General features: G+C 35.4%; 1 protein-coding gene across 6 annotated transcripts in view; it reads left to right on the top strand.

Annotated features, from left to right (window-relative positions):
- Positions 1 to 24,296, top strand: part of ADK (adenosine kinase) — a 551,072-nt gene that overhangs the window by 248,715 nt on the left and 278,061 nt on the right. For all 6 annotated transcript variants that reach the window (XM_061405841.1, XM_061405844.1, XM_061405846.1 and 3 more), the window contains 2 exons: positions 18,081 to 18,253; positions 21,707 to 21,815. In XM_061405841.1, coding sequence (XP_061261825.1) covers positions 18,081 to 18,253; positions 21,707 to 21,815 — 282 coding nt within the window. The remainder of the gene's footprint in view (positions 1 to 18,080; positions 18,254 to 21,706; positions 21,816 to 24,296) is intronic.

The following is a 24,296-nucleotide window of genomic DNA, read 5'->3' on the forward strand; positions in this document are numbered from 1 at the left end:
AGATACTGACCTCTCTCTACCCTTTCGGCATGCACACACTTCTTTGCTTGTCTATAATGATTTTAACTTTAAATCAAGTCACAGCTATCAGATTTTTCCTTTATAGTATTTGGTGTTCTTGCCTTAAGGAAATCTGCCTTTGTCTTAAGTTATTTTGGAAGTCGCTGGATTTTCTAATTTTCTGGTTTTATTTATTTATTTTTTACATGTTTTTGGTTTAAGTGTAAGGGGAAGGAATCACTCCTGCCCCCAAAGGCTGTATTCTTATCCTAGATCAGTGTACTGAATAATCCCCTTTTCCCCCAACTCAGTGAAATATCATCTGTAGCCTATACTGTGTTGCCATCGGTACACGAGTCTGAATTGAAACTCTTTTTTATCCCCCACTGATTTCTTTCTGTGTTTGTACCAGTTACAGTTGTGAAATAATACATTTTAAAGGCAGTCGAGGTTTGTCATAGTTTTTCTCCCAAGGAGCAAGCATCTTCTAATTTCATGGCTGCTATTAGGATGGTGTCATCTGTATATCTGAGGTTATTGGTATTTCTCCCAGCAGTCATGATTTCAGCTTGTGCTTCATTCAGCCTGGCATTTCGCATGATATACTCTGCATATAAGTTAAATAAGCAGGGTGACAATGTACAGCCTTGACATACTCCTTTCCTAATTTGGAACCAGTCTGTTGTTCCATGTCTGGTTCTAACTTTTGCTTTTTGACCTGCATACAGGTTTCTCAGGAAGCAGGTAAGATGGTCTGGTATTCCCGTCTCTTGAAGAATTTTCCACAGTTTGTTGTAATCCACATAGTCAAAAGCTTTAGCATAGTTAGTAAAGCAGAAGTAAAATTTTTTCTGGAATTCCCTTGCTTTTTCTATGATCCAGTGGATGTTGGCAATTTGATCTCTAGTTCCTTGCCTTTTCTTAATCCAGCTTGTATTTCTGAAAGTTTTCAGGTCATGTATTGTTGAAGCCTAGCTTGAAGGGTTTTGAGCATAACCTTGCTAGCATTTGAAAGGTGCACCATTGTACAGTAGTGTGAACATTCTTTGGCGTTTTCCTTCTTTGGGATTGGAATGAAAATTGAACTTTTCCAGTCGTGTCCCCGTGCTAAGTTTTCCAAATTTGCCGGTGTATTGAGTACAGGACTTCAGCAGCATAGTCTCTTAGGATATGAAGTAGCTCAGCTGGAATTTCATCGCCTCCACTGGTTTTGTTTGTAGTAATGCTTCCTAAGGCCCACTTCACTTCATACTCCAGGATATCTCACTCTAGGTGCGTGACTACACCATCATGTTTATCTGGGTTATTAAGACCTTGCTTGTACAGTTCTCCTGTGTATTCTTGCCACCTCTTATTAATATCTTCTGCTCTGTTTCATCCATACCATTTCTGTCCTTTATTGTGTTTATCTTTGCATGAAATTTTCCCTTGGTTTCTCTTATTTTCTCGTTGAAAATTGAATATCTACTATGTGTCAATTTCTAAGGATGCACTGATGAGCAGAACAAATAAAAATTCTACCTCCATGTACTTTTCAGTGAGTTACAACTCCTTGCAACTCCATGCTCTTTGCATGAAGCGAAGAGCAGACTCATTGGAAAAGACCCAGATGCTGGAAAAGATTAGGGGCAAGATGAGAAGCGGGTGACAGAGGATGAGATGGTTGGATGACATCACTGACTGACTAACTCAAACTCATGTCTATTGTGAGAGAGGGAAGGACAGGGAAGCCTGGTGTGCTGCAGGTTATGGAGTTGCAAGCAGTTGTACTTAGCAACAGAGCAGCAACAACAACCTCCATGTAACTTATTTTAGTGGGAGGAAGACATACAAATAATGTAATGTGTTAGGTGTTGACCTTAAAAACTTTTCTTTAGGAAAAATGTGTTGATTCAGGATCAACAAACTATTGTAACTGGGGATCTGCAACCATGACAAGCCTTATGCAGGTCCCTACAAAGGAAGGAGGAGAGGACTCTTTTATTTATTTGTGTTTTTGCCTGTTCTCAGTCTTCATTGGTGTGCAGGTTTTTTCCTAGTTGCTCTGCGCAGGCTTCTTACTGAGGTGGCTTCTCTTGTTGCTGCAGAGCTCAGGCTCTAGGGCGCCGCAGTCTTCAGTAGTTTCTGCTCCCAGCCTGCAGAACACGGCCCCAGTTGCTGTGGTACATACATTTAGTTGCTCTGAGACCTGTGGGATCCTCCCGTATCAAGGATCGAACACATGTCTCCATTGGCGGGCAGATTCTTTACCACTCAGCCCCTAGGGAGGACTCTTAAGGAAGTGAAAATAAATTGGGAGTTTTTAGTAAAAGAAGAGCCCATTGGGGGAACTGAGAGGTCAAAATAAGTGACTTTTCATTGACCGAGTGATAACAGTTTCTCATTGGCTGACCTCTTGCCAGGCAAGAAAAGGACCAGTTCCTCCTACTGGTCTCTACACTCTTATTTTAACTGAGATTTCTGTTTATTAAATTTTATAAAAGCAAGTAATTAAAAGTAAAGAGAATTGGGAGAGTATTGGGAATGTTGGAACAAAAGGAATGTTTTATAAATAGAGTGTGTGTGGAATTGTTTTGTTTAGATTAGTGTAAAGAATTTTTAGATGAGGGAATCACTGGGAAATCTGGCTCACTGGAAAAGTCCAGTCTAGTAGAGTGCCAGTAGTTGCTAAGGGAGAGCATGCTTGGCATGTTTCAGAATCCTGCAAGGAGTTCATTGTGGTTGCAGCAGGATATGAAGAGTAACAGAAGATGAGGTTAGAGAGGGAATAGGAGATACAGAAGATTGGCTTGAACCTGTATGGCCTCACAGACTAATATAAGAAGTTTTGCTTCTTACTGAGTGATCCGAAGAGCATTACAGGGTTTTAAGCAAAGGAATGACATTTGCTGATGTACGTTTTAAAAGGAGGCTGTCAAGAAAGGAGGCAAAGACATCAGCAAAGTTTTGCAACAGTTCAGGCAAGAGATTATGGTAACTTGGATGAGTGGTAGCGGTGAAATCAACTAAAAGTTCTTGGGGGGAAAAAAAAAGTAGTTAAAATTTGGAAATAAAATGAGAATAGAAGCAATTAGCTTTTCCAAAGGGCTGGATGCAGGACGTGAATTATACCATCCTAACTAATATCTTTTAGGCTTCCCAGGTGGCTCGGTGGTGTAGAATCCACCTGCCAATGCCGGAGATGCAGGAAATTGCAGCTGACTGCTGTATTCTTGCCTGAAAATCCCATGGAGAGAGGAGCCTGGCTGGCTACAATCCATGGGGTCTCAAGGAGTCGGGCACGACTTACTGACTGAGCATGGACACACAACTGATATCTTTATTGCCTGTCTGTTTATCTATGGTTTAAAAATCCTTTATATGTAATAGTAATATTGATTCTCATTTAAATTCAATAATTTTGCTTTGTTGTTAAAACACTTCAGTGACATTCTGTTGCACTCTGTATAAAATTTATTGTCTTTATCATAGCCAATAAGGTGTGCATTATCTGGAACCTACATATGTGTCAAAACTTAGCTACTATAAATAATTTTTTCTTCAGTTTCTTGAATATATGCCAACTTCTGTGCCTTAGAAGTTTTGCACTTGCTTCTCTTCCTGTTTGGAAGGGTCCCCATCCCCTACCTCACTTTTTGCCTATTTAGCGTACTTACGTATTTTATGTCTCAACTTGTTCCTTAGGCAGGCCCATTTTAAGGTAAATTATTTCCTTGCTTCTCTCTCCCATGCCTTTCTCCTTCTCAGCCATTTGTTTTGTTCCTTTTTGGCATTTCTTGCAGTTATTTCTCTGTTCAGTGTTTTTGTTTTATTTGCTTTGCATTTGTTTGTTTTCTTTTCTTTTCTTTGGTATCTCCCTGAGGTAAGAACTGATTCTAACTTGTTTAACTTTGTGTTTCAGTACTAGTCTGGTGTCTGCCCCATAGACTCATTCAGTAAGTACTTCAGGTTGGATTGACTGATTAATGCACAAATGAACAACCAAAATATTTACTTTATATGCCAGAGTTACCAGCCCTGAACATTACACCTAACTTAGATTTTTATTGGCTTGTTATTTTGCTGCTCTCCTTGTTTAATCAGCCATTGCATATTGCTAATTGTAAGGTAATCATACGTAATTCTTTATCACTAGAAGAAAGTTTTTCCTTGAAATTCATTTTGTTATTAAAATTAGGCAAATCCTTATGTTTCAGAAGATAGCTGTAGTCATTTAGTTACACTGCCTGTTACAATGATGTGTGAAAGGAATGTGAATAGTAGCTTTAAAGATGTTTCCTACCCCCACCCCTTTTGCCCCTTGAAGCCCTTATCTTAAAGGAAGAAAAGGATAAAAGAGAACTCTATGGTGTGAGTTCAGGTTTACTACTGTAAGTATATAAGGAAGGCCCCCTGTTACCATGACAACAAATGGATGAATTTCAAATGGAAAATTTTCAACGTAGGGAACTGATAAAATTGTAGCATCCCTATTCTCTTAGTATAGAATTGCTCTTTGGCAAGTTGTAAAAAAAATTCTGAAATCCCCTACTAAAATTAATAAAATAGTCCTATAATATTGTTTTAAAGTAATTTATTATGAGTTAAAACTATACCAAAACAGTATACTTTCATAGATCTGTCATACAGAAAGTTAAGCATTTAATTTGACATTAAAAATTACTTTTCTAACCTGTACTGTATCTTTGCTTAAATGGTAAATAGTTTAATATATTGGGAGTTTTTGACAATAGAAAATGACCTGCCACTTTATATATTCCTTTGCCTTAAATGCTTTCTAACTCCAGTGGAGGAAGGCTGTTAAGCTTTAAGTGCTCTGTCATATTGGCAGGCTTTTATAGTCGAAGAGAACCGCAGTGAGCAGTGATGATGGAAAACGATGGCAGGTAGACTTAAAACACCATAAAGCACAGACGATTGTGTGTAATGCCTTGAATTGAATCCTTTTCGAATGAAATGATCAGCCATATGTGCCACCCTTATGGACCCCGTAAGAAGAGGAGAAGAAATGTGCCCTAATGCTAACTGTGCATGAAATTGCAGTGTTAGGAGATATTGACCAGATGTTTCAATCTCAACAAATAGCTTGTTATGTGACTGAGTGAAAATATCTTTGCTGCTTTGATCACACACACCTTGAAAGAAGGGGTAATTTAATCGAGGCTGTCGTAGTTCATCACTGTCAATAAACTTTGACTTGACCTTTGCCTCATGTTTTTGATGTTGCTTCTGATAAGCGTTGATGGGCAGATGTTTACTGCCTTGAGGGATTTTTCTTTCTATAACATGTATGCTAGAAATCGTAAAGGAGAAGGATTTTTCTCAATTCTTCTCTTGTTTTTTGGTTATTATTTGGATTGTTTCTCTGTAGATTTTGTAGAATTTCTGCACGAATACATCTGAGTGACATTTTTACCTTTAAAGACCCTCGGTGGTTTTTCTCCAAAAGTTTCTTATTCTCCTCACCTCTCTGTCCCAGTTTTAATTGGCCACAGTTAGCTTCTGTGGTGATTTTTTTTTCTTGTTTCATATACTGAATATATATATATTTTTTTGTAGTTTGAAGTGACGGATATCTTAGAAAAGCATCATGATTTGCTGACTTTTACGATTGGGAACAGTGAAAGCTAGAGAGATTAAGTTACTTATTCAAGGTTACTCTTTTCAAAGCTGGCTGCATGTCTGAGAACTGATGACACTCTTCCCAGTAAAATTTTCTTTAGTTCACTTTCTTTCTTATATCTAGAGTAGTGATTGAGAGTACACCTTCTAAAATAATCCAGACTTGAACTTGCCACTGACCTATTTTCCTCATCTGTGAAATTGGAATAGTAAGTATCTATATCGTGCTTGGTAGTTCAGATTATCTGAGATTACATAAGTAGGTAAAGTATTAGCATATTGTCTAACATAAAGTAAGGGCCCACTAATTTAACCCTCAATTATATTTTTGTTTCTAAAAGGAAGCCTTGCGTGCTGCAGTCCATGGGGTTGCAAAGAGTCGGACATGACTGAGCGACTGAACAACATCGTTCGTTAATTACAGTGCTTTTTCGCTGAAGTTTTTTTTTTTTTATTGCAGTTTTTTCTTAGGTTGTCAGAGGAAAGTATTTAGACTATATGGGGAAAATTAAACTGATTTTAGACATCATTTTTAAATTATGGTAGAAAATATAGATAAATAAAATGTCCTTTAAACTAGAGCAGCTGTTGCTACTATCTCCATTACTTTGAAGTTTCTTGGCAATTGTAGGAGATGAAAAATTTTCCTTGACTCTCATAGGGTCCCTGGCTAGGTTTGAAAATCAAACGGACAAAACATACAAATTTATTTAATATAAATTGTATGTGACGTGAGAGCTTTCTTAAGGCAATGAAGATCCAAGCAAACAGTTTGACCTGTGTAGCTAGCTTTAATGAAGAAAGGGAAATCTTGCAGAAATACAATAGGTCAGAGAGTGTGAGCAAGTGTTAACTTGAGGAAATGTAGCAAGGTCTTTTTATTAGGAGTCTTCTCAGTGTCCCTTTGTCTTTGGAGATAAAGGTGCTCTTTTCCTTCAGATACAGGGAGGGCGCTTCACACATGAAGGTTTTATGACCTGTTTCAGGAGAGGAAAGGGATGGTAAGAGTGATCATTTTCCTGCTTCTGCCTTTTTTTTCAAATTCCCTTAGCCACTATGCCATAACTTGGAGTAGTGTGTCTTAAACCCCCTCAGTGTATTGGCTACATATATTTACAACATCATTTCACTTTGTAAGGGAATATAACAAGTTCAGGTAATGTCATGGAAATGTTATATTGAATTCTCTTTCTGAAGACTTTTTCTGTAAGATTTTTTTTTTTAACAAATCAAATTTCTCCTTGTAAGACATCTCTATTTTGACCTAAAAGTAAGACTTAATTGTGCATGGCAAGAAAATAAAAGAAAGGTAGGCCTAATTTTTAAAATCTTGGGAGAACATAGAAATAGAGTATAAATTATCTGTTTGGTAGAAATCTTATTTCCCAAAGACCTTTGTTGAATAAAAACCTGAATCCTGTTACAGCACTGTATTCAGGTCCTGTGTTATCTTTTTATCATCTGATTTTAGAGTCTTTTGGAAATAAATCTGGGCTACTTATTTTTGATAAGTGAAGAAATTGAGTAACAATTTTCAAATAATATAAATTGTTTAAAAATGTTTTTGAAAATTTAGATGAATAGTTTTGGATCAGTGGTTTTCTTGGTTCATTTGTTGCTGTCCTATAGCCTTCTTACCATTATGTTTGAAAAGAAAAAGACATCTACCCTAGCTATATCTGTGTTCTCCCTACACCATTCCTCTTCCCCCTCCGTCCTCTCTGGTGTGGGTGGTCTAATCCCTTTTAAGAATCTAATGAAATTTGTGAATCCTATCTTCTGAAAAATGTATCAGAATTTCCTTATATTTCAGAGAGTTCATGGATTCCCTGCTTTCTCTCATGTATACCTTGACCTGATTGGAGCCCATGGACCTCAGCTAGGCCACAAATTTCATTAGAAAATAAAATTCAAACTCCTTTCTAATAATCTCAGTATTTAACAATTCACCTTAGAAATAATAGTCTTATTGATACCCATATAATAATTACAATAGTAGTGATTAAAAGAATAGTTAAAATTTTATTCTGTGCCAAAGTTATACTCCATCTTCTGTTAAACCTTTAACCCAGACTAATGGTTTATTATTAATGATATCTCCAAATGGACTTATCCAGTTTACATTTATTGTGTGCTTTAGAAAATAGTGTATCTTTAGAATACAATTTTAAAGAGTAGATTATAAGCATTTTGATTCTTAGACCTTTGCTGATTTATCTTCATTTACTGCATTTACACAAAATTCCTTTTTAGGAATACTGAATTTATTTTTAGTTCTTTAATTTCAGTAGTCTCTGTTTTGCTTCTGAGCCTGTTTGTCATTCTTCTGCTGCTGAAAATTAACTATCCGACCCATACCCACATGTCCCTTATTTCCTACAAATTTCCGTTTGGATTCAGGTTCTTGTATTACCCTTAGGATATCTTCTTTGGTCACTCCCCAAAGCCTAACATACATGCTACTCCTATGTGCTGCAGTCATGTTCTTATTCTCTCTTGCTCACTCGCTCACTCGCTGTCACACTTTATATATATAAAAATGGATAGGATCGGAAGAGTAGGTTCCAGGCTGGTTAATACTTGGGGATCGGAAAAAGAAAACAAGTCTACTGAAAAGAGAATTGTTTCTTTATCTATTATTTACTACAGTAATGTTCAGCAGGTGTTCATTGATCAGAAATAGTTGTCAAATGAGCTAAATGAAGTTACACTAAAATTTATTTTTATTATATCTCAGTGTACTGTTATTGTCCTCACTAGTAGTCTTCAATAGGTACTGCTTCAGGCACTTTACTTTCATTATCTTATTACATTCTCATAATAATTCTACAAGAAATATAATTTTTCATAAAGTATATAATTTATCATCACGTGACTAAATGAACTTACGTAGGTCTGAGTCTAAAGTTTGCTTGTTTGTTTGATTTTTCTAGTAGGCCAAAGTTTCCCAAAATCTCTTCAGAGAAATAGATGTTAACACATATTTAACAACAGAAATTGGAGAAGGCAATGGCACCCCACTCCAGTACTCTTGCCTGGAAAATCCTATTAATGGAGGAGCCTGGTAGGCTGCAGTCCATGGGGTCGCTAAGAGTTGGACATGACTGAGCGACTTCACTTTCACTTTTCACTTTCATGCGTTGGAGAAGGAAATGGCAATCCACTCCAATATTCTTGCCTGGAGAATCCCAGGGACGGGGAGCCTGGTGGGCTGCCGTCTATGGGGTCGCACAGAGTCGGACACGACCGAAGTGACTTAGCAGCAACAACAGAAATAACTAAAAACCTATTTGGGGGATAATAGTAGGATTATTGGGAATCAGTTTTTACTAATGGGTTATATACCAGTAGGTGAAAATGAAGCAGCTTTGGCGGGACAGGAGAATAGTATTAGTCATTGAAGAAGAATGGATTCTTGATAATATTTATGAAAATTTTGTTTCACCCTGACTCACTTGGTAGCATAGCAGTCATCTCAGAGAATCAATCCTTTAAGCTTTGTGATATATGCAGTTTTCCTAACCAACTACCTCAATTTGATTTCCTCATCACCCTTTGTAATCTGCTTTGTTGCTGTTATTTCCCAGTTTTGACGTTTAATTTCTAATAGTTGTGCTTTATGGTTTTCTTGAAATGCCTCATTGGGTTTTCTCTTACAAAATTTTTTATCTTTAGGCTTATCTTGCAAGTATTTTAGTATCTAGGTGTTGTTCTTCATCGTTCTTCATGGATTGAATTAAAGTAGCATTATTTTAGAAGTGAGTGGTTCTTGAGCATCACTGTCATTTATATTGTCCTAAATATTACATTTAGGTGACAAAGAGAAAATTCATCTGATAGGTGAAGTTAATAGAAATCTTTGCATGTCTTGTTTAAGTCTCTTGATGTGAAGCTTAATATGTCATTTATTCAGCTCCTATTTAAATCCAGTTGTAAATTTCCTCCTCCTGATTTCTTACCTGATGAGATATCATCTCTTATCCTCTCATTTTTGCTAAAAATCCCTCCTGTGCACCCTCTACCTATAGAATGTTGCCTAAACTTCTTAAAGTGGCATTTAATGATCTCACCTAGATATTTGCTCTCATCAGTCTCTTTCCTTACATACTTGTTGTTCAGTTGCTCGCTCATGTCCAGCTCTTTGTGACTAACCCCATGAACTGCAGCACTCCAGGCTTCCTTGTCCTTCACCATCTCCCAGAGCTTACTCAGACTCATGTCTGAAGTGATGCCATCCAACCATCTCGTCCTCTGTTGTCTCCTTCTCCTCCTGCCTTCAATCTTTTCCAGCATCAAGGTCTTTTCCAATGAGTCAGCTCTTCGTATCAGGTAGCCAAAGTATTGAAGCTTCAGCTTCAGCATCAGTTTTTCCAATGATATTCAACACTGATTTCCTTTAGGATTGACTGGTTTGATCTTCTTGCTGTCCAAGGGACTCTCAAGAGTCTTCTCCAACAACACAGTTCAAAATCATCAATTCTTCGGCACTCAGCCTTCTTTATGGTCCAACTCTCACATCCGTAACTGACTACTGGAAAAATCATAGCTTTGAGTAGACGGACCTTTGTTGGCAAAATAATGTCTCTACTTTTTAATATGCTTTTTAATAGCTTTTCTTCCAAGGAGCCAAGTGTCTTAATTTCATGATTGCAGTCACCATCTGCAGTGATTTGGGAGCCTAAGAAAATAAAGGCTGTCACTGTTTGCATTGTTTCCCCATCTATTTGCCATGAAGTGATGGCACCAGAGGCCATGATCTGAATGTTGAGCTTTAAGCCAACTTTTTCACTCTCCCCTTTCACCTTCATCAAGAAGCTCTTTAGTTCCTCTTCTCTTTCTGCCATAAGGGTGGTGTCATCTCCGTATCTGATATGCAGATGACATAACCTCAGATATGCAGATAACACCATCCTCACACATAATGCTCTGTAATTGTATTTCTAATTGACAAATGTTTATTTTCCTTTATTTCTCTTTCTCATTATTTTTATTAACACCGTTCTTATTTCTCAAACTGTGTGCAAGGTCTCATCTGTGTGGACACAGTTTGGTTCCACAGTATATTTTAAATTTTCTAGGGAAACAGTGATATCTATTAGACATAGTACAAACCACTTGCTTCAGATACTTCCATTTTAAAATTGGATTGCAATCTTTCTTTTGGTGGTGTCATAAACTTTGTAAAATTGGGTTTCTGTGATTGGGGAAAAAAAAAAAAGCACTGCTCAAAAATCACTGTGAGACAGGAAATGAGTGTGGTGGTGACCAGTCTGATTCCAAGGTTTGAGAATTTTGTAGTGCTCAACAGGGACTGAATTGTTATGAAATAAATACTATGTTGTTTAGAACTAACTACTTAATAAATAAAACTTCTTTTTCCTAACACAGTAAAGGAGGCACGTGCTCTATGCTTCTGTTTTCTTTTCCAGTTTATAGCTATTTTTGAAAATTATACCTATCCTTCAGACTAGTTGATCATGTCACCACTCATCCCTGGGAGGCTCTTCTGATCCTCTCAGCTGCAATTAATCTCTCTCCTGGGTGTTTCCTGGTAACATGGTATCTTTACTATTGCTTTCAAAATTGTATTCAACTAATTCATGTGTTTATTTAAAGTTAACAGTGATGACTTTCTGGTTCTCCTGTTAGGTGTAGTTACTTACAGTATAGTAAGAGCTATTTCATATCATTTCCAGAACTAAAGTGCATGTTTTTTAAGCCTATTTCTAATTCTTAAAGCATCCTTATAAGATCACAAGTTATATTATCCACATTTTGTATGTGAAGACATTGGAATTTAAATCACTGTTAATTTCTGTCACACTGCCTACCTCCTAACCTTTGACTGTTCTAGTTACTTCTCCTTTTCCTATTGATAGAACCAGCTTTTTGATATATCCTTAAAAATTCTATTGAGTTTTTTGTTTGTTTTTATTTATTTGTTCATGGCTGTGCTGGGTCTTCAGGGCTGCCCACACGCTTTCTCTGATTGCAGAGAGTGGGGCGCTCTTCAGTTGCCGTGTGCGGGCTACTCACTGCCATGTCTCCTCTTGTTGGGGTGTATGGCTCTAGGGCAAGCAAGCTTCAGTACTTGTGGCAGGCAGCCTCGTTAGTTGCTGCACATGGGTTTAGTTGCCCCGCAACGTGTGAAATCTTTCAGGACCAGGAATTGAACCCCTGTCCCTTGCACTGGCAGGGAGATTCTTAACCATTGGACCGCCAGGGAAATCCTCATATTGAGATTTTGATTAGGATTTGCAATGGCTCTCTGAATCTATTAATGGAGAATTGTTTTTTTAACAAGTATTGAGTTTTGGGGAATTCCATGGCAGTCCAGTGGTAAGACTCAACACTTTCACTGCTGAGTGACCAGATTCAGTCTATTGGTTAGGAAACTAAGGCTCCACAAACCACACAGCATGGCCAAAAATGTGTGTGTGTGTGTGTGTATACATATTTTTTCCTAATCCATACACATATTATATAGCACTCTATTTATATAGGTATTTTTCCCCTTTAGCAAACATATATAGTGTTCTCTGTACAGATTTTGCACGTTTTCTTAAATTTATCCCAGTATGTTTCATTTTTTTATATTATTGTAGATTACATTGTTTTCTTAATTTTAAATTTCAGCTGTTCCTTGGTAGTATATAGAATCACATTAGATTTTTTTTTTTTTTTATAATGATCTTGACTCCCAAGTCAGGCTTCTCCAAGCCAGGCTTCAACAGTATGTGAACCGTAAACTTCCACATATTCAACCTGGATTTAGAAATGGCAGAGAAATCAGAGATCAAATTGCCAATATCCACTGGATCATTGAAAAAGTAAGAGTTCCAGAAAGACATCTACTTCTGCTTTATTGACTACACCAAATCCTTTGACTGTGTGGATCACAACAAACTGTAGAAAATTCTTAAAGAGATGGGAATACTAGACCACCTGACCTGCCTCTTGAGAGGCAGGCCAAGAAGCAACAGTTAGAACTGGACGTGGAACAACAGACTGGTTCCAAATCAGGAAAGGAGTATGTCAAGGCTGTATATTGTCACCCTGCTTATTTAACTTATAGGCAGAATACTTAATGAGAATGCTGGGCTGGATGAAACAGAAGCTGGAATCAAGATTGCCAGGAGAAATATCAATAACCTCAGATACGCACATGACACCACCCTTATGACAGAAAGTGAAAAAGAACTAAAAAGCCTTTTGATGAAAGTGAAAGAGGAGAGTGAAAAAGTTGGCTTAAAAATCAAGATTGAAAAAATGAAGATCATGTCATCGGGTCCTATCACTTCATAGCAAATAGATGGGGAAACTGGAAACAGTGAGAAATTTTATTTTCTTGATTTCCAAAATCACTGCAGATGGTGACTGCAGCCATGAAATTAAGAGACCCTTGCTCCTTGGAAGAAAAGCTATGACCAATCTAGACAGCATATTAAAAAGCAGAGACGTTACTTTGCCAACAAAGGGTCCATCTAGTCAAAGCTATGGTTTTTCCAGTAGTCACGTATGGATGTGAGAGTTGGACTATAAAGAAAGCTGAGTGCCGAAAATTGATGCTTTTGAACTGTGGTGTTGGAGAAGACTCTTGAGAGTCCCTTGGACATCAAGGAGATCAAACCAGTCAATCCTAAAGGAAATCAGTCCTAAATATTCACTGGAAGGACTGATGCTGAAGCTGAAACTCCAATACTTTGGTCACATGATGTGAAGAACTGACATTTGAAAAGACCCTGATCCTGGGAAAGATTGAAGCTGGGAGCAAAAGGGGACAACAGAGGATGAAATGGTTGGATTCCATCACCAATTCAATGGGCATGAGTTTGAGTAAGCTCTGGGAGTTGTTGATGGACAGGGAAGCCTGGCGTGCTGCAGTCCATGGTGTTGCAAGGAGTCGTACACGACTGAATGACTGGACTGAACTGACTCCTGAGACCTTGATAAAGTCACTTTTTAATCCTAAAGCATTTATATGAGATTCTTTGTGATCTCAGATATTCCTTAAACATGCACAGATTGGTCCCCAGCCAAAGTGTCAGTAATTACTCTACATGGATTTCAGCTCATTCCTCTTTGAAACTCTTTTGCAAAATTTCTAGTCTCTTGACTCTCCTTGAGCCTCTGTCTGCTCATTTCAGTGAGAATGCCAGGTTGTGTTTGTCTTCTTCCTCCCTGCACTGTAGTCTGTAAATTGCTTACTGGCAGAGAGACTGCATGATGTCAGGGCTTGCCTTGAGTCTTTTCTATCAAAGATTGCAGTGCAGCTCTTCCTGTTGGCCACTGTTTTAAAATTGTATAGTTTTCTCCTTTTGATTTTCTTTTTAGTTAATTATAGCACAAGGGTAATTCTGAACCGTGCTTCTCCCTCAGAGCTAGATTGGAAATTAAAGATATGTGTTTAATGATGTACTGTATTTACAGGAACAAAAAATGGGGGCAGTTTATTTTGCCTTTAAAAAAGCAGTAATGATTGAATCAAGTTATGACTGAAGGTTGAATCTCTTGTAGAAACACTGAGAATGTAATGATTTTGACTTTGTTTTAGGGACTGTTATTTTCATCATTTTATTCTCTAGTATACATGTATTAAATGTTTAAGAATTGATTTTTTAATCTTTTCCAACTTCCTTGATTATAACATCTTGACTTATTCAGGTAGTTTACTAAATACTTTCTAGCAGTGAGCATGGCTTCTGTTTCTTTTATGTGTCTACTTTGGCTTACTAAACTCTCATTTTAGATTGGCTAACTTCTAAGTGGAAATAACTGATCCAAGAGTAAAGTTCTTTTCTTTGTCAGTGTGCTGATATCAGATATTACCAGAATATTAGCCAGTTGCTTATGATGAAATATTCAATAGTGGAATTACAACATAACCTGCTGAATAGTTCTATTATTTGTTCATTCTTTTTGTTTTGAAGGTTAAAGTAATATTGATTTGTAATGGAAACATTTCAATTTATTTAAATTCTGATTAGGGAAGAATTATAAATCAGATTTAACCTCCATAGTGAAGTGATATAGCCCTTTTTTTCAGACTAGTTTTTAACATATGAAATTTGATTATAATTGTGATTACTATCATTGATGTTTTAATGACATTTTAAGTTATTTAAATGATCATAGTAAAATTTGCTATTGACTTTCCCTTTTATATCTCACTACCTAAAGCAAACATGGTTGATCATTCATTCATGCTTCTACATGAGTAAAAGTAAATTATTAAAAAAACCCCACAGGTATTTTCTGTTGTTAAATTTATAATTTACCTAAGAGTGGTTTAAAATCTATTAGGTATGGCTATTGATGCATTTTAAGATATTAAAATGCTTCATGAGGTTGACTTATTTTAATAAATTGATATCATCAAAGTTTGAATAAGTTAATTTTAAATTATTATTTTTAAATTTAATGACTGATTTAGTCATAATATCTTTGTCCCTTCCTTTAAGTTCGAAAATTTTCTAACTTACAGAAAAATATTTGTTGTTCAGTCACTAAGTCATATTCAGCTCTTTGCGACCTCATGGACTGTTGCATCCCAGGCTCCTCTGTCCTTCACTGTCTCCCAGAGTTTTCTCAAATTCATGTCCACTGAGTCAGTGATGCTATGTAACCATCTCATCCTCTGCTGCACCCTTCTCCTTTTGCCTTCAGTCTTTCCCAGCATCAGGGTCTTTTCAAATAAGTCAACTCTTCACATCAGGTGGCCAAAGTATCAACTTTCAGCTTCAGCATCAGCATCAGTCTTTCCAATGAATATTCAGCATTGATTTCCTTTAGGATTGACTGGTTTGATCTCCTTGAAGTCCACGGGCCTCTCAAGAGTCTTTTCCAGCACGACAGTTTGAAAGCACCGAATCTTTGGCACTCAGCCTTCTTCATAGTCCAGCTCTCACACGCACACATGACTCCTCAAAAAACCATAGCTTTGACTGTTCGGACCTTTGTTAACAAAGTGATGTCTCTGTTTTTTAATATGCTGTCTTGGTTTTTCACAAAAAAGTATAAAGAGAAGTAAAAGGAACTTCTTTGTACCTATTATATAGATATAACAACTTTTAACATTTTAGCTTTCACTTCTTTTTTTACATAAATATAAATATTTTTTCTGAATCATTATTTATTCTCTACTTCAGAAATTTAGAATTTATACAATACTGTTTTCTGATATATTATACATATTCCAATTTCAGTGATTATTCTAATAATTTTATAGCTGTTTGATTTTATTCTCAATCCAACGTCCAGTAAGGATTACACATTGCGTTTAAATATTTGTTGTATTTCAAATACTTTTGCTTGTCTTTTTTTTTTTTAATTTTTATATTCCATTGATTGAATTTATTATATTTTATTAAACCAGTCTTCTGTGGAGGGACATTTTTTCCCCAGTAATTTTTCATAACAAATAATGTCTCAAAGAATACTTAGGCATATGTTGTTTTGTATTTGTGGACATGTATCCTCATGGCATCTTGTCCCATCACTTTATGGAAAATAGATGGGGAAACAGTGGCAGACTTTATTTTTCTTGGCTCCAAAATCACTGCAGATGGTGACTGCAGCCATGAAATTAAAAGACGCTTACTCCTTGGAAGGAAAGTCATGACCAACCTAGACAGCACATTCAAAAGCAGAGACATTACTTTGCCAACAAAGATCCGTCTAGTCAAGGCTATGGTTTTTCCAGTGGTCATATGTGGATGTGAGAGTTGGACTGTGAAGAAAGCTGAGCGCCGAAGAATTGATGCTTCTGAACTGTGGTGTTGGAGAAGACTCTTGAGAGTCCTATGGACTGCAAGGAGATCCAACCAGTCCATTCTGAAGGAGATTAGCCCTGGGATTTCTTTGGAAGGACTGATGCTAAAGCTGAAACTCCAGTACTTTGGCCACCTCATGTGAAGAGTTGACTCAGTGGAAATGACTCTGATGCTGGGAGGGACTGGGGGCTGGAGGAGAAGGGAACCACAGAGGATGAGATGGCTGGTTGGCATCACCGACTCGATGGACATGAGTCTGAGTGAATTCCAGGAGTTGGTGATGGACAGGGAGGCCTGGTGTGCTGCAATTCATGGGGTTGCAAAGAGTCGGACACGACTGAGTGACTGAACTGAACTGAACTGATTCAGGATAAATCCCTATATGTTAAATTAGACTGCTAGATCATTAGACAGTTAGTGTATCTTTATCTTACAGATTTCTCTTCTTTATCTTTTTTTTACGTTCCTCATCCGTTTTACACTAAATATATTGATACATGCATTTCTTTTCTCCTCCAAATATTTGGGAATATGGTATGATTTTGACATCTTGACTTTGTATATTGAGTAGTTAGCTAAAAAGTTGTAGAAACAAAATAAATGTTTACAGTAACAAAATGACTGTTTTAACTAATACAAGTGTTAAACACCTCAGGAGTTGTAGCCTAATTGGAAAAGATAACAAGTCAAAAGAAAGTATTCATTTTAAAAGAGATTGTCATTAATTTATAGCAAATAAAGTTTATGAGACTAATGAATTAGAATTTTTAATACTCTTTAGTTCTGAATAAGTAAGTTGTCTTTAAAGCAACTTACTAGGCCTGAACATAGTTTAGCATTTATATTTGTGTATATATATATATGTATACACACACATATATGAATTACATATATAATAGAGACAACCACAGCTATACATCATTTACTGTATACTGTGTACCTTGTCCAACAATACATATACATTAAATTACTTAGTTTAATCTCCAGCAACCTTATGAGATATAATTATTTGCCATTTATAGATGAGGACAGTGAGGCATAGAAATATTAAGTGATATGCTATTACTTATTCAGCTAATTTGGAGAAGGCAATGGCAACCCACTCCAGTACTCTTGCCTGGAAAATCCCATAGAAGGAGGAGCCTGGTAGGCTTCAGTCCATGGGGTCGCGAAGAGTCAGACACGACTGAGCGACTTCACTTTCACTTTTCACTTTCACGCATTGGAAAAGGAAATGACAGCCCACTCCAGTGTTCTTGCCTGGAGAATCCCAGGGACGGCAGAGCCTGGTGGGCTAATTAGTGGCAAAGGCAAGATTTGAACCCACATGGTATTCATTATAGATTCTGGACTTTTAATGACAATGCTTCACTACTTATATTGGACTTGGTATTATTTTTCTGTATTAAGACTAATTAGTAACCTAACATTCTATATGACTTTGATTCTGAGTTCTTAATCAATTGCTCTGCTCTGTTTCTTTCCTTGAAAGAAGTATATTAAGATTTTCTCTAGTTGTTGTATCAAATTTGTTATCATAAGTGGTGATACAGGAATAGAATTCCGTTCATAACAGCAACAGCTGCTCACAAAGAAACCATTTTATGCCACCACCCATGGCAGAATACTGAACTATGTGTTCCATTTTTCTGACCCATTAAAATTTTTTATGTTTCCATTTTTCAGTGGATGATTCAGCAGCCACACAAAGCAGCAACATTTTTTGGATGCATTGGGATAGATAAATTTGGGGAGATCCTGAAGAAAAAAGCTGCTGAAGCCCACGTGGATGCTCATTACTATGAACAGAATGAGCAGCCAACAGGAACTTGTGCTGCGTGCATCACCGGTGGCAACAGGTTAGTGTTCTCTGAAGGCGAGCTCTGTACCAATTGACTGTTTAACCGCTGGTAAAATCTGAGTTCAAATCTGAGTTTGGAATTTAGACTTTGTGTTTATAATGGTTTTAATACTTAATAAACCCTTCTTATATCACTTTTCCTTAAGTTTTTTTTTTTCCTTTCTTGAACCGGCTATTGTCTCCATGAAATATAATGAAATGGAAATGTGGAGATCATGTGTTCTTGCCTGTGCTTTTTATATGTGTGTGTGTTAGTTGCTCAGTTGTGTCCGACTCTTTGAGACCCCTTGGACTATAGCCCACCAGGCGCCTCTGTCCATGGAATTCTCCAAGCAGTTATACTAGAGTGGGTTGCCATTCCCTTCTCCAGGGAATCTACCTGACCCAAATTTAACCGGGTCTCCTGCATTGCAGTCAGATTCTTTACCAGCTGAGCCACCAGAGAATTAGAGTTAAGAATGAAGCACGTTTTATTCAATGTTTTATAGCTAGGTTCTTGCCAAACTGACATTAAGAAGAATGTCCTTTTCAACATATCCTGAGATTGAAATGTTAAAATAAATATTTGCACATATATATTTTAATATATATAAAAATATTTTTATGTATTTTATCATGTATAAAATATTACATTATATGCAGTCTCTTATGGATTACATCATCTAAGGCAGTTCTGGCAAATAGTTATCTGTCCATACTAAACAACTTCAGTCATGGGTAGTGTACTACTCAAAAAACAAGCCATTACATTTCTAAACAGCTTTGCTTATCAGAAGATTTTTCTTTCTGTGAACTTGAATGCTGTCTGTCAGAGCCTGCCAGGCATTGCTTCTTTCCGTGCCTTTTGCAGTTATATCGGGGTGTATCTTCTGTACCTTCATGCTTTGCTAACATCAACGTTACCATGTTGCTTATCAGCACAAGCTTTTTTCCTCCATTCGAAAAGAAAAAAAATGATTTTTTTTGTTATTGTTAGAATCCACAAAGATGATCTCTTTTAAAATAACAATTCACTCGATACTTCACATACCTTATAGCTAGAAATGCAGTATGTCCTCCCCCATTTTTTGTCTCCCTTTTTCTTCTTTCTTGCCTCTTGTCTTCTTTTCCTTATTTCCTACCTTATCTCTCCTCCCCTTGCTCCATTCCTTCTTTTTACCTCATTTATTTTTGCACACTTTTGACTTTGCAAACATATGTTAAAAATTCGATGATATTCTACACAGTAGTCATGAAATAGCTAAAATAAAACTTTCAGAAATAGTTATGGTACCAAAGCCATTTTTAAAAATAAAGTTACAGGAAAGTAGTAAAGTTCTCCTACCAACAAAAAATAGTATTTGTAATAAATAAAACCATCAATTGTTGAGATATTGAGATATACTTAATTAGACCTTTCCTCTTTTCAGTTTTTCTAAAATTACCTTTAGTAGGCAGGTGCAGAGATTTCCTGTTAGTGAGAAATGGATCAGCTTTTGCCTGTTTTACCACTCAAGCTACAGTAAAATTGCTAAATTGTTTTTATATGTTGTTATTTTAAAGAGCATTTGTGATAATACAAGGTTTTCCAGATGTCAGCAGCTTAATTTATATACTCATATGAATTGCATTATCAGTATTATTTAGGTAATATTGGAAGTCAGAAACTGAGGAAAACCTTTGCTATCTAACTCATTTTCCAAATTGTAGAACTTAATAAATTTGGATAAACTTTTAAATAGAGCTAGAAACTCTTACTTCTACTATCCCAAACTCAGATTAAGGCAGTATTTTTCTTACCCAGGTTCTTTTTCTCCAAACTCTGAACCAGATACACTTGGATAGTAAGAATACGTGTATTTTCTTTTGGAGGACTAGTTTTCTATTGAAGAGTAGTTTTATTATCAGAATAGAATTTAGTAGCTCATACTAAAAGTATTTCCTTTTATTTAGTAAGCATTTTATGCCAAAATTTTGCAGGAGTCATGATTTCTAAAATATATTTTATAGATTGAGTGGTTATTCTTAATTTATAATATAGTTATTTTGTATATGCATGTATTGATGCACATCATGCTTATTTTCATTAATCCAATTGAACATAAACAGAATGTATCCTTCAGTTAGTCACTCAGTTGGCATATGGGTGAGTAGAAATATGTTTTTGAAGATAATTGATTTTTTCAAAAGAGAATCTAACCATGTTATCAAAATCTTAAGTGATGATGTATTTGTGGGTTTCTTTTTGTTTTTTTAATCACAACTGTTACCAAAAAAAGTTGGAAAAATTGGCAAGTTATTTTTTCTTATTTCTGGATCAGTAGGAAAAGTATTTTTTTCTGTAATGTAAACAATTATTGTGTTTAATTGTTGGACAATAATAAAAAGTTGTATGTGATACTTGGCAGCAAAATTTTAAGTGTAGTATTGTGGTTAGATTTTTCAGCTTCAAAACTGGACCAGCACAGGGTGTTTTCAACTATAAAAAGTAATTTAAATCTATTATAGTGCATAAAATGTAATGAATTGCAAATTAATTTCTCATAGTAAATATGGTCTACATATATATGTGTGTTTTACAAAATTAATCTCATGCTTGGCTTTTAAAGCATTAAATATCAATGGATATTCTGTTGATACTTGAAAACTGAAGGTTTTCGTTGCATATGTATTTTTTCTGTATAACTATATAGTAGCTATTTCTTACCTGCGTTTTGAACTATTAAAATGTAGAGGGTAGATAATTTTATCATTTTAGTATCAAAAGGAAGCTTAAATGGTAGTTTCTCGAAATACCAGATATTTAGATTAATGTCTGTGTTTTTATCAAGGTAACCAAGATGTCTTACAAAATTTTTAAAACAAAATTAACATTACTTTAGTAAAATCAATATACAGCAGTTTGAAGAAATAAGAATTAAAATGAAAGTCATAGTGAAGTATTTCAGACAGAGAAGGAGATATATCACATGACATCCCTTACATGTGCAATCTAAAAAGAAATGATACAAGTGAACTTACTTACAAAACAGAAAAAGACTCACAGACTTACAAAATGAACTCATGGTTGCGGGGTGGAGGGGGGGTTCCATGGGATAGTCCAGGAATAGTTAAGGACTTTGGAAAGGTCCTGTATATACTGCTATATTTAAAATGGATGATTAACACAAACCTATTGTATAGCACATGAAACTGTGCTCAATGTTATGTGTCAGGCTGGATGGGAGGGGGTTTTGGAGGAGAATGGATACATGTGTATGTGTGGCAGAGTCCCTTCTCTGTTCACCTCTAACTGTCCCAGCGTTGTTAATTGGCTATACTTCAATACAAAATGTTTTTGGTGTTAAATTAAAAAAGAATTAAAATGAAAACAAAAGTTTCAAAAATAGTTAACTGTATAATTAACTATTATAATTAAGTAAATAAGTAATAAGACTGTAAGTAAAAGCCTACTTACATTTTGTTGTTTTAGATCACTTGTAGCTAATCTTGCTGCTGCCAACTGTTACAAAAAGGAAAAACATCTTGATATGGAGAAAAACTGGATGTTGGTAGACAAAGCAAGAGTTTATTATATAGCAGTAAGTATTTGACTAATTCAAATTTCTGGTACATATTTTTACTATAAATTATAGTTGTTTGTTGATGTACATTTAAAAATAATTGTCTCATCCTGCAAATTATATACCCATCTCAAAGCATATTTTGGGCTCACTATTAAAAATTAAGAACAGGAATATGATCATTCTGTGGTAACATAATCTGAATTATTTACCTTTAAGTGTACCTCCTTTTGGATACATTACATATAGATGTTTTTAACCAAGTGTCAAATTCTGTATTAAATGTTAAGGAAGTAATTCTGGAAATTAGCCAGTTATATTTATAGGCTGCATATGAATGATGCATGCGTTGTGTGGGAAAATGTTAGTAATATAATTGTTCACTGCAAACAGTTAGAGCTTATTTGCCTAAAAAATCTTAATTAGTATTTATTCCATAGTAATTACCATGACACCTTTTAATTTAATATTTCAGAGACATTGATCATGACAAATCTGTTAAATATCAGAATAAGGGCAGCATGTAATTTCAATTATTAAGTCTTCTGACATAAAAATAATTGGTTAAGAATTCATTTATAAAATAAGACTGTAATACAAATTCTCCTGAATTAATCACCCTGTGAAAATCTTGTTTTTATTTAATATGAGTTAAATGTGACTGATGAAAAATAAGTAGATACCCCTGAAAAATTATAAGTACTTCATATGCATATATGGTTTTGATATAACAGCTGCTGCCATTTACTACCTGAGCTGTGAAACAGCTGGTAAGATGTGTAAAAAATTGATTATCTAGTAAGAACATGTTTATTGAAAATATAATTATTTCTTTCAGTCTAGTGTTAATGTCTCCTACAGCATGTTTATGTGCTCTGCTGTAGGCTTTACAAGGTTGGTATTGATTCTTCTGTATAGCAAATCCTGTCCCTTTTATAGCTGTCAAGTAAATGCTTACATTGAGAGGATTATATAGAGGAAAGTCACATTATGTCTTCTGCTAGTATGTAAGAAAAACATCTCAAAATTTAAAAAATTTTCTGTGTTATCTTCTGTTTTGTTTTATTTCTCAAAATTGTCTCATTTTTTCATTAATGTCTTGGTAGCAAGTGTTTGTAGTGTAGCTGTAAGGGGGTCTATGCATTATCTTAAACCATCTTGTATTTGAAAGTCAAAGAGCACATGGTTTAAAGTTTGTTGTTATTTATGCTATATTTTCTGACTGAAATTTGGCAATATATAATGATACAAAAATATTCTTACCCTGACAGTTAAAATTCTTGGTATGTCAATATATTAATTGGACCTCAAGTTATGAGCTAACTTGGAAACAACTCATAATTTTAATGATTATGCACATATAACACATCTAGCCAATTTTGCATGAATGAAATTTTTGTAGCAGTATAGACCCATTTGCAACCAACAAATAATTGTAGCAATTATACACTAGCCAACTTTGGGTAGATGGAATTTTTTTAGTAGTGTTAACTAGTTATTCGAGTACAGTTTTTTTTTTTTTTGAGTACAGTTTTTTATAAAGTGTAGAGTGATCAGTTTTGGTCAAAATAATACAGCTGAATTACTTTTGAGACTTGTGTGGTGTATTCAGCCAGAAACAAGTATCAAAACAGATTGCAATTGATTCATCTGTTTGTAGCTGTTATCTCTTAGTTTCTGTGTCAGCAATTTCATAAAAGAATGCTCTTTCACACTGCCAGGTAAATCTATAGTTTGTTCAGAGTTGGCTATTTAAATAGTTCTGGAAATAGTAGATTCATACCGGATACTTAGAATGCTATATATTCTTGGTGAACATTCAACAAATATTCTGCTTAACAACTAAGAAGATAATTATTATTCATTAAAATCTGTGATATTTCTTCAGAAATGTAATGTTATTTCTACAGACTTTCAGCTGTTCTTTTAAATATTTAATTTCCTTTGTGTTCAGAGTATCCGGTCTAGTCTTAGAAAACTGCAAATTTAGATTGAGTTGATAGATATATCTATACTTATTTCAAGAAATCAAATGGGCTTTCTAACACTTTCAGGTTCTAAAGGGGTTTGTAGTCATCTCACATCATCATCGTAAACTTTGGAGGTTCAACAAGTTGAAATTGTGGGAGCTCTTTTAAATACAAAAGGTTCTTGATCTAAAGAAGCGGTTCAGTATATCCAGCATATTTCCATAAGTAAAATGTCTGTCTGCATTATACAAAATAATCTAAATCTACATACTTGACTTTTTCCTCACTTTTCCATGAATTATTAATGGTCAGAAGCATTAAGAAAATTTAAAACTTTTCATCATTTTCTCTGTCACATAATGCATTGAATCTATAATTGAAAGCAAAAACTTGTCTTATAAAAAATTGAAGTATAGAATATGCATACACCAGTATTCTCTTTTAGTGTAAACTGTCCCACTTATGGTATATAAACTCAAATTTTCCATGTTTAAACCAAATTCTTAGTAGATATTTAGGAATTCTTGGT

The sequence above is a fragment of the Bos javanicus genome, chromosome 28, assembly GCF_032452875.1.
Source record: "Bos javanicus breed banteng chromosome 28, ARS-OSU_banteng_1.0, whole genome shotgun sequence".
Lineage (NCBI taxonomy): Eukaryota > Metazoa > Chordata > Mammalia > Artiodactyla > Bovidae > Bos > Bos javanicus.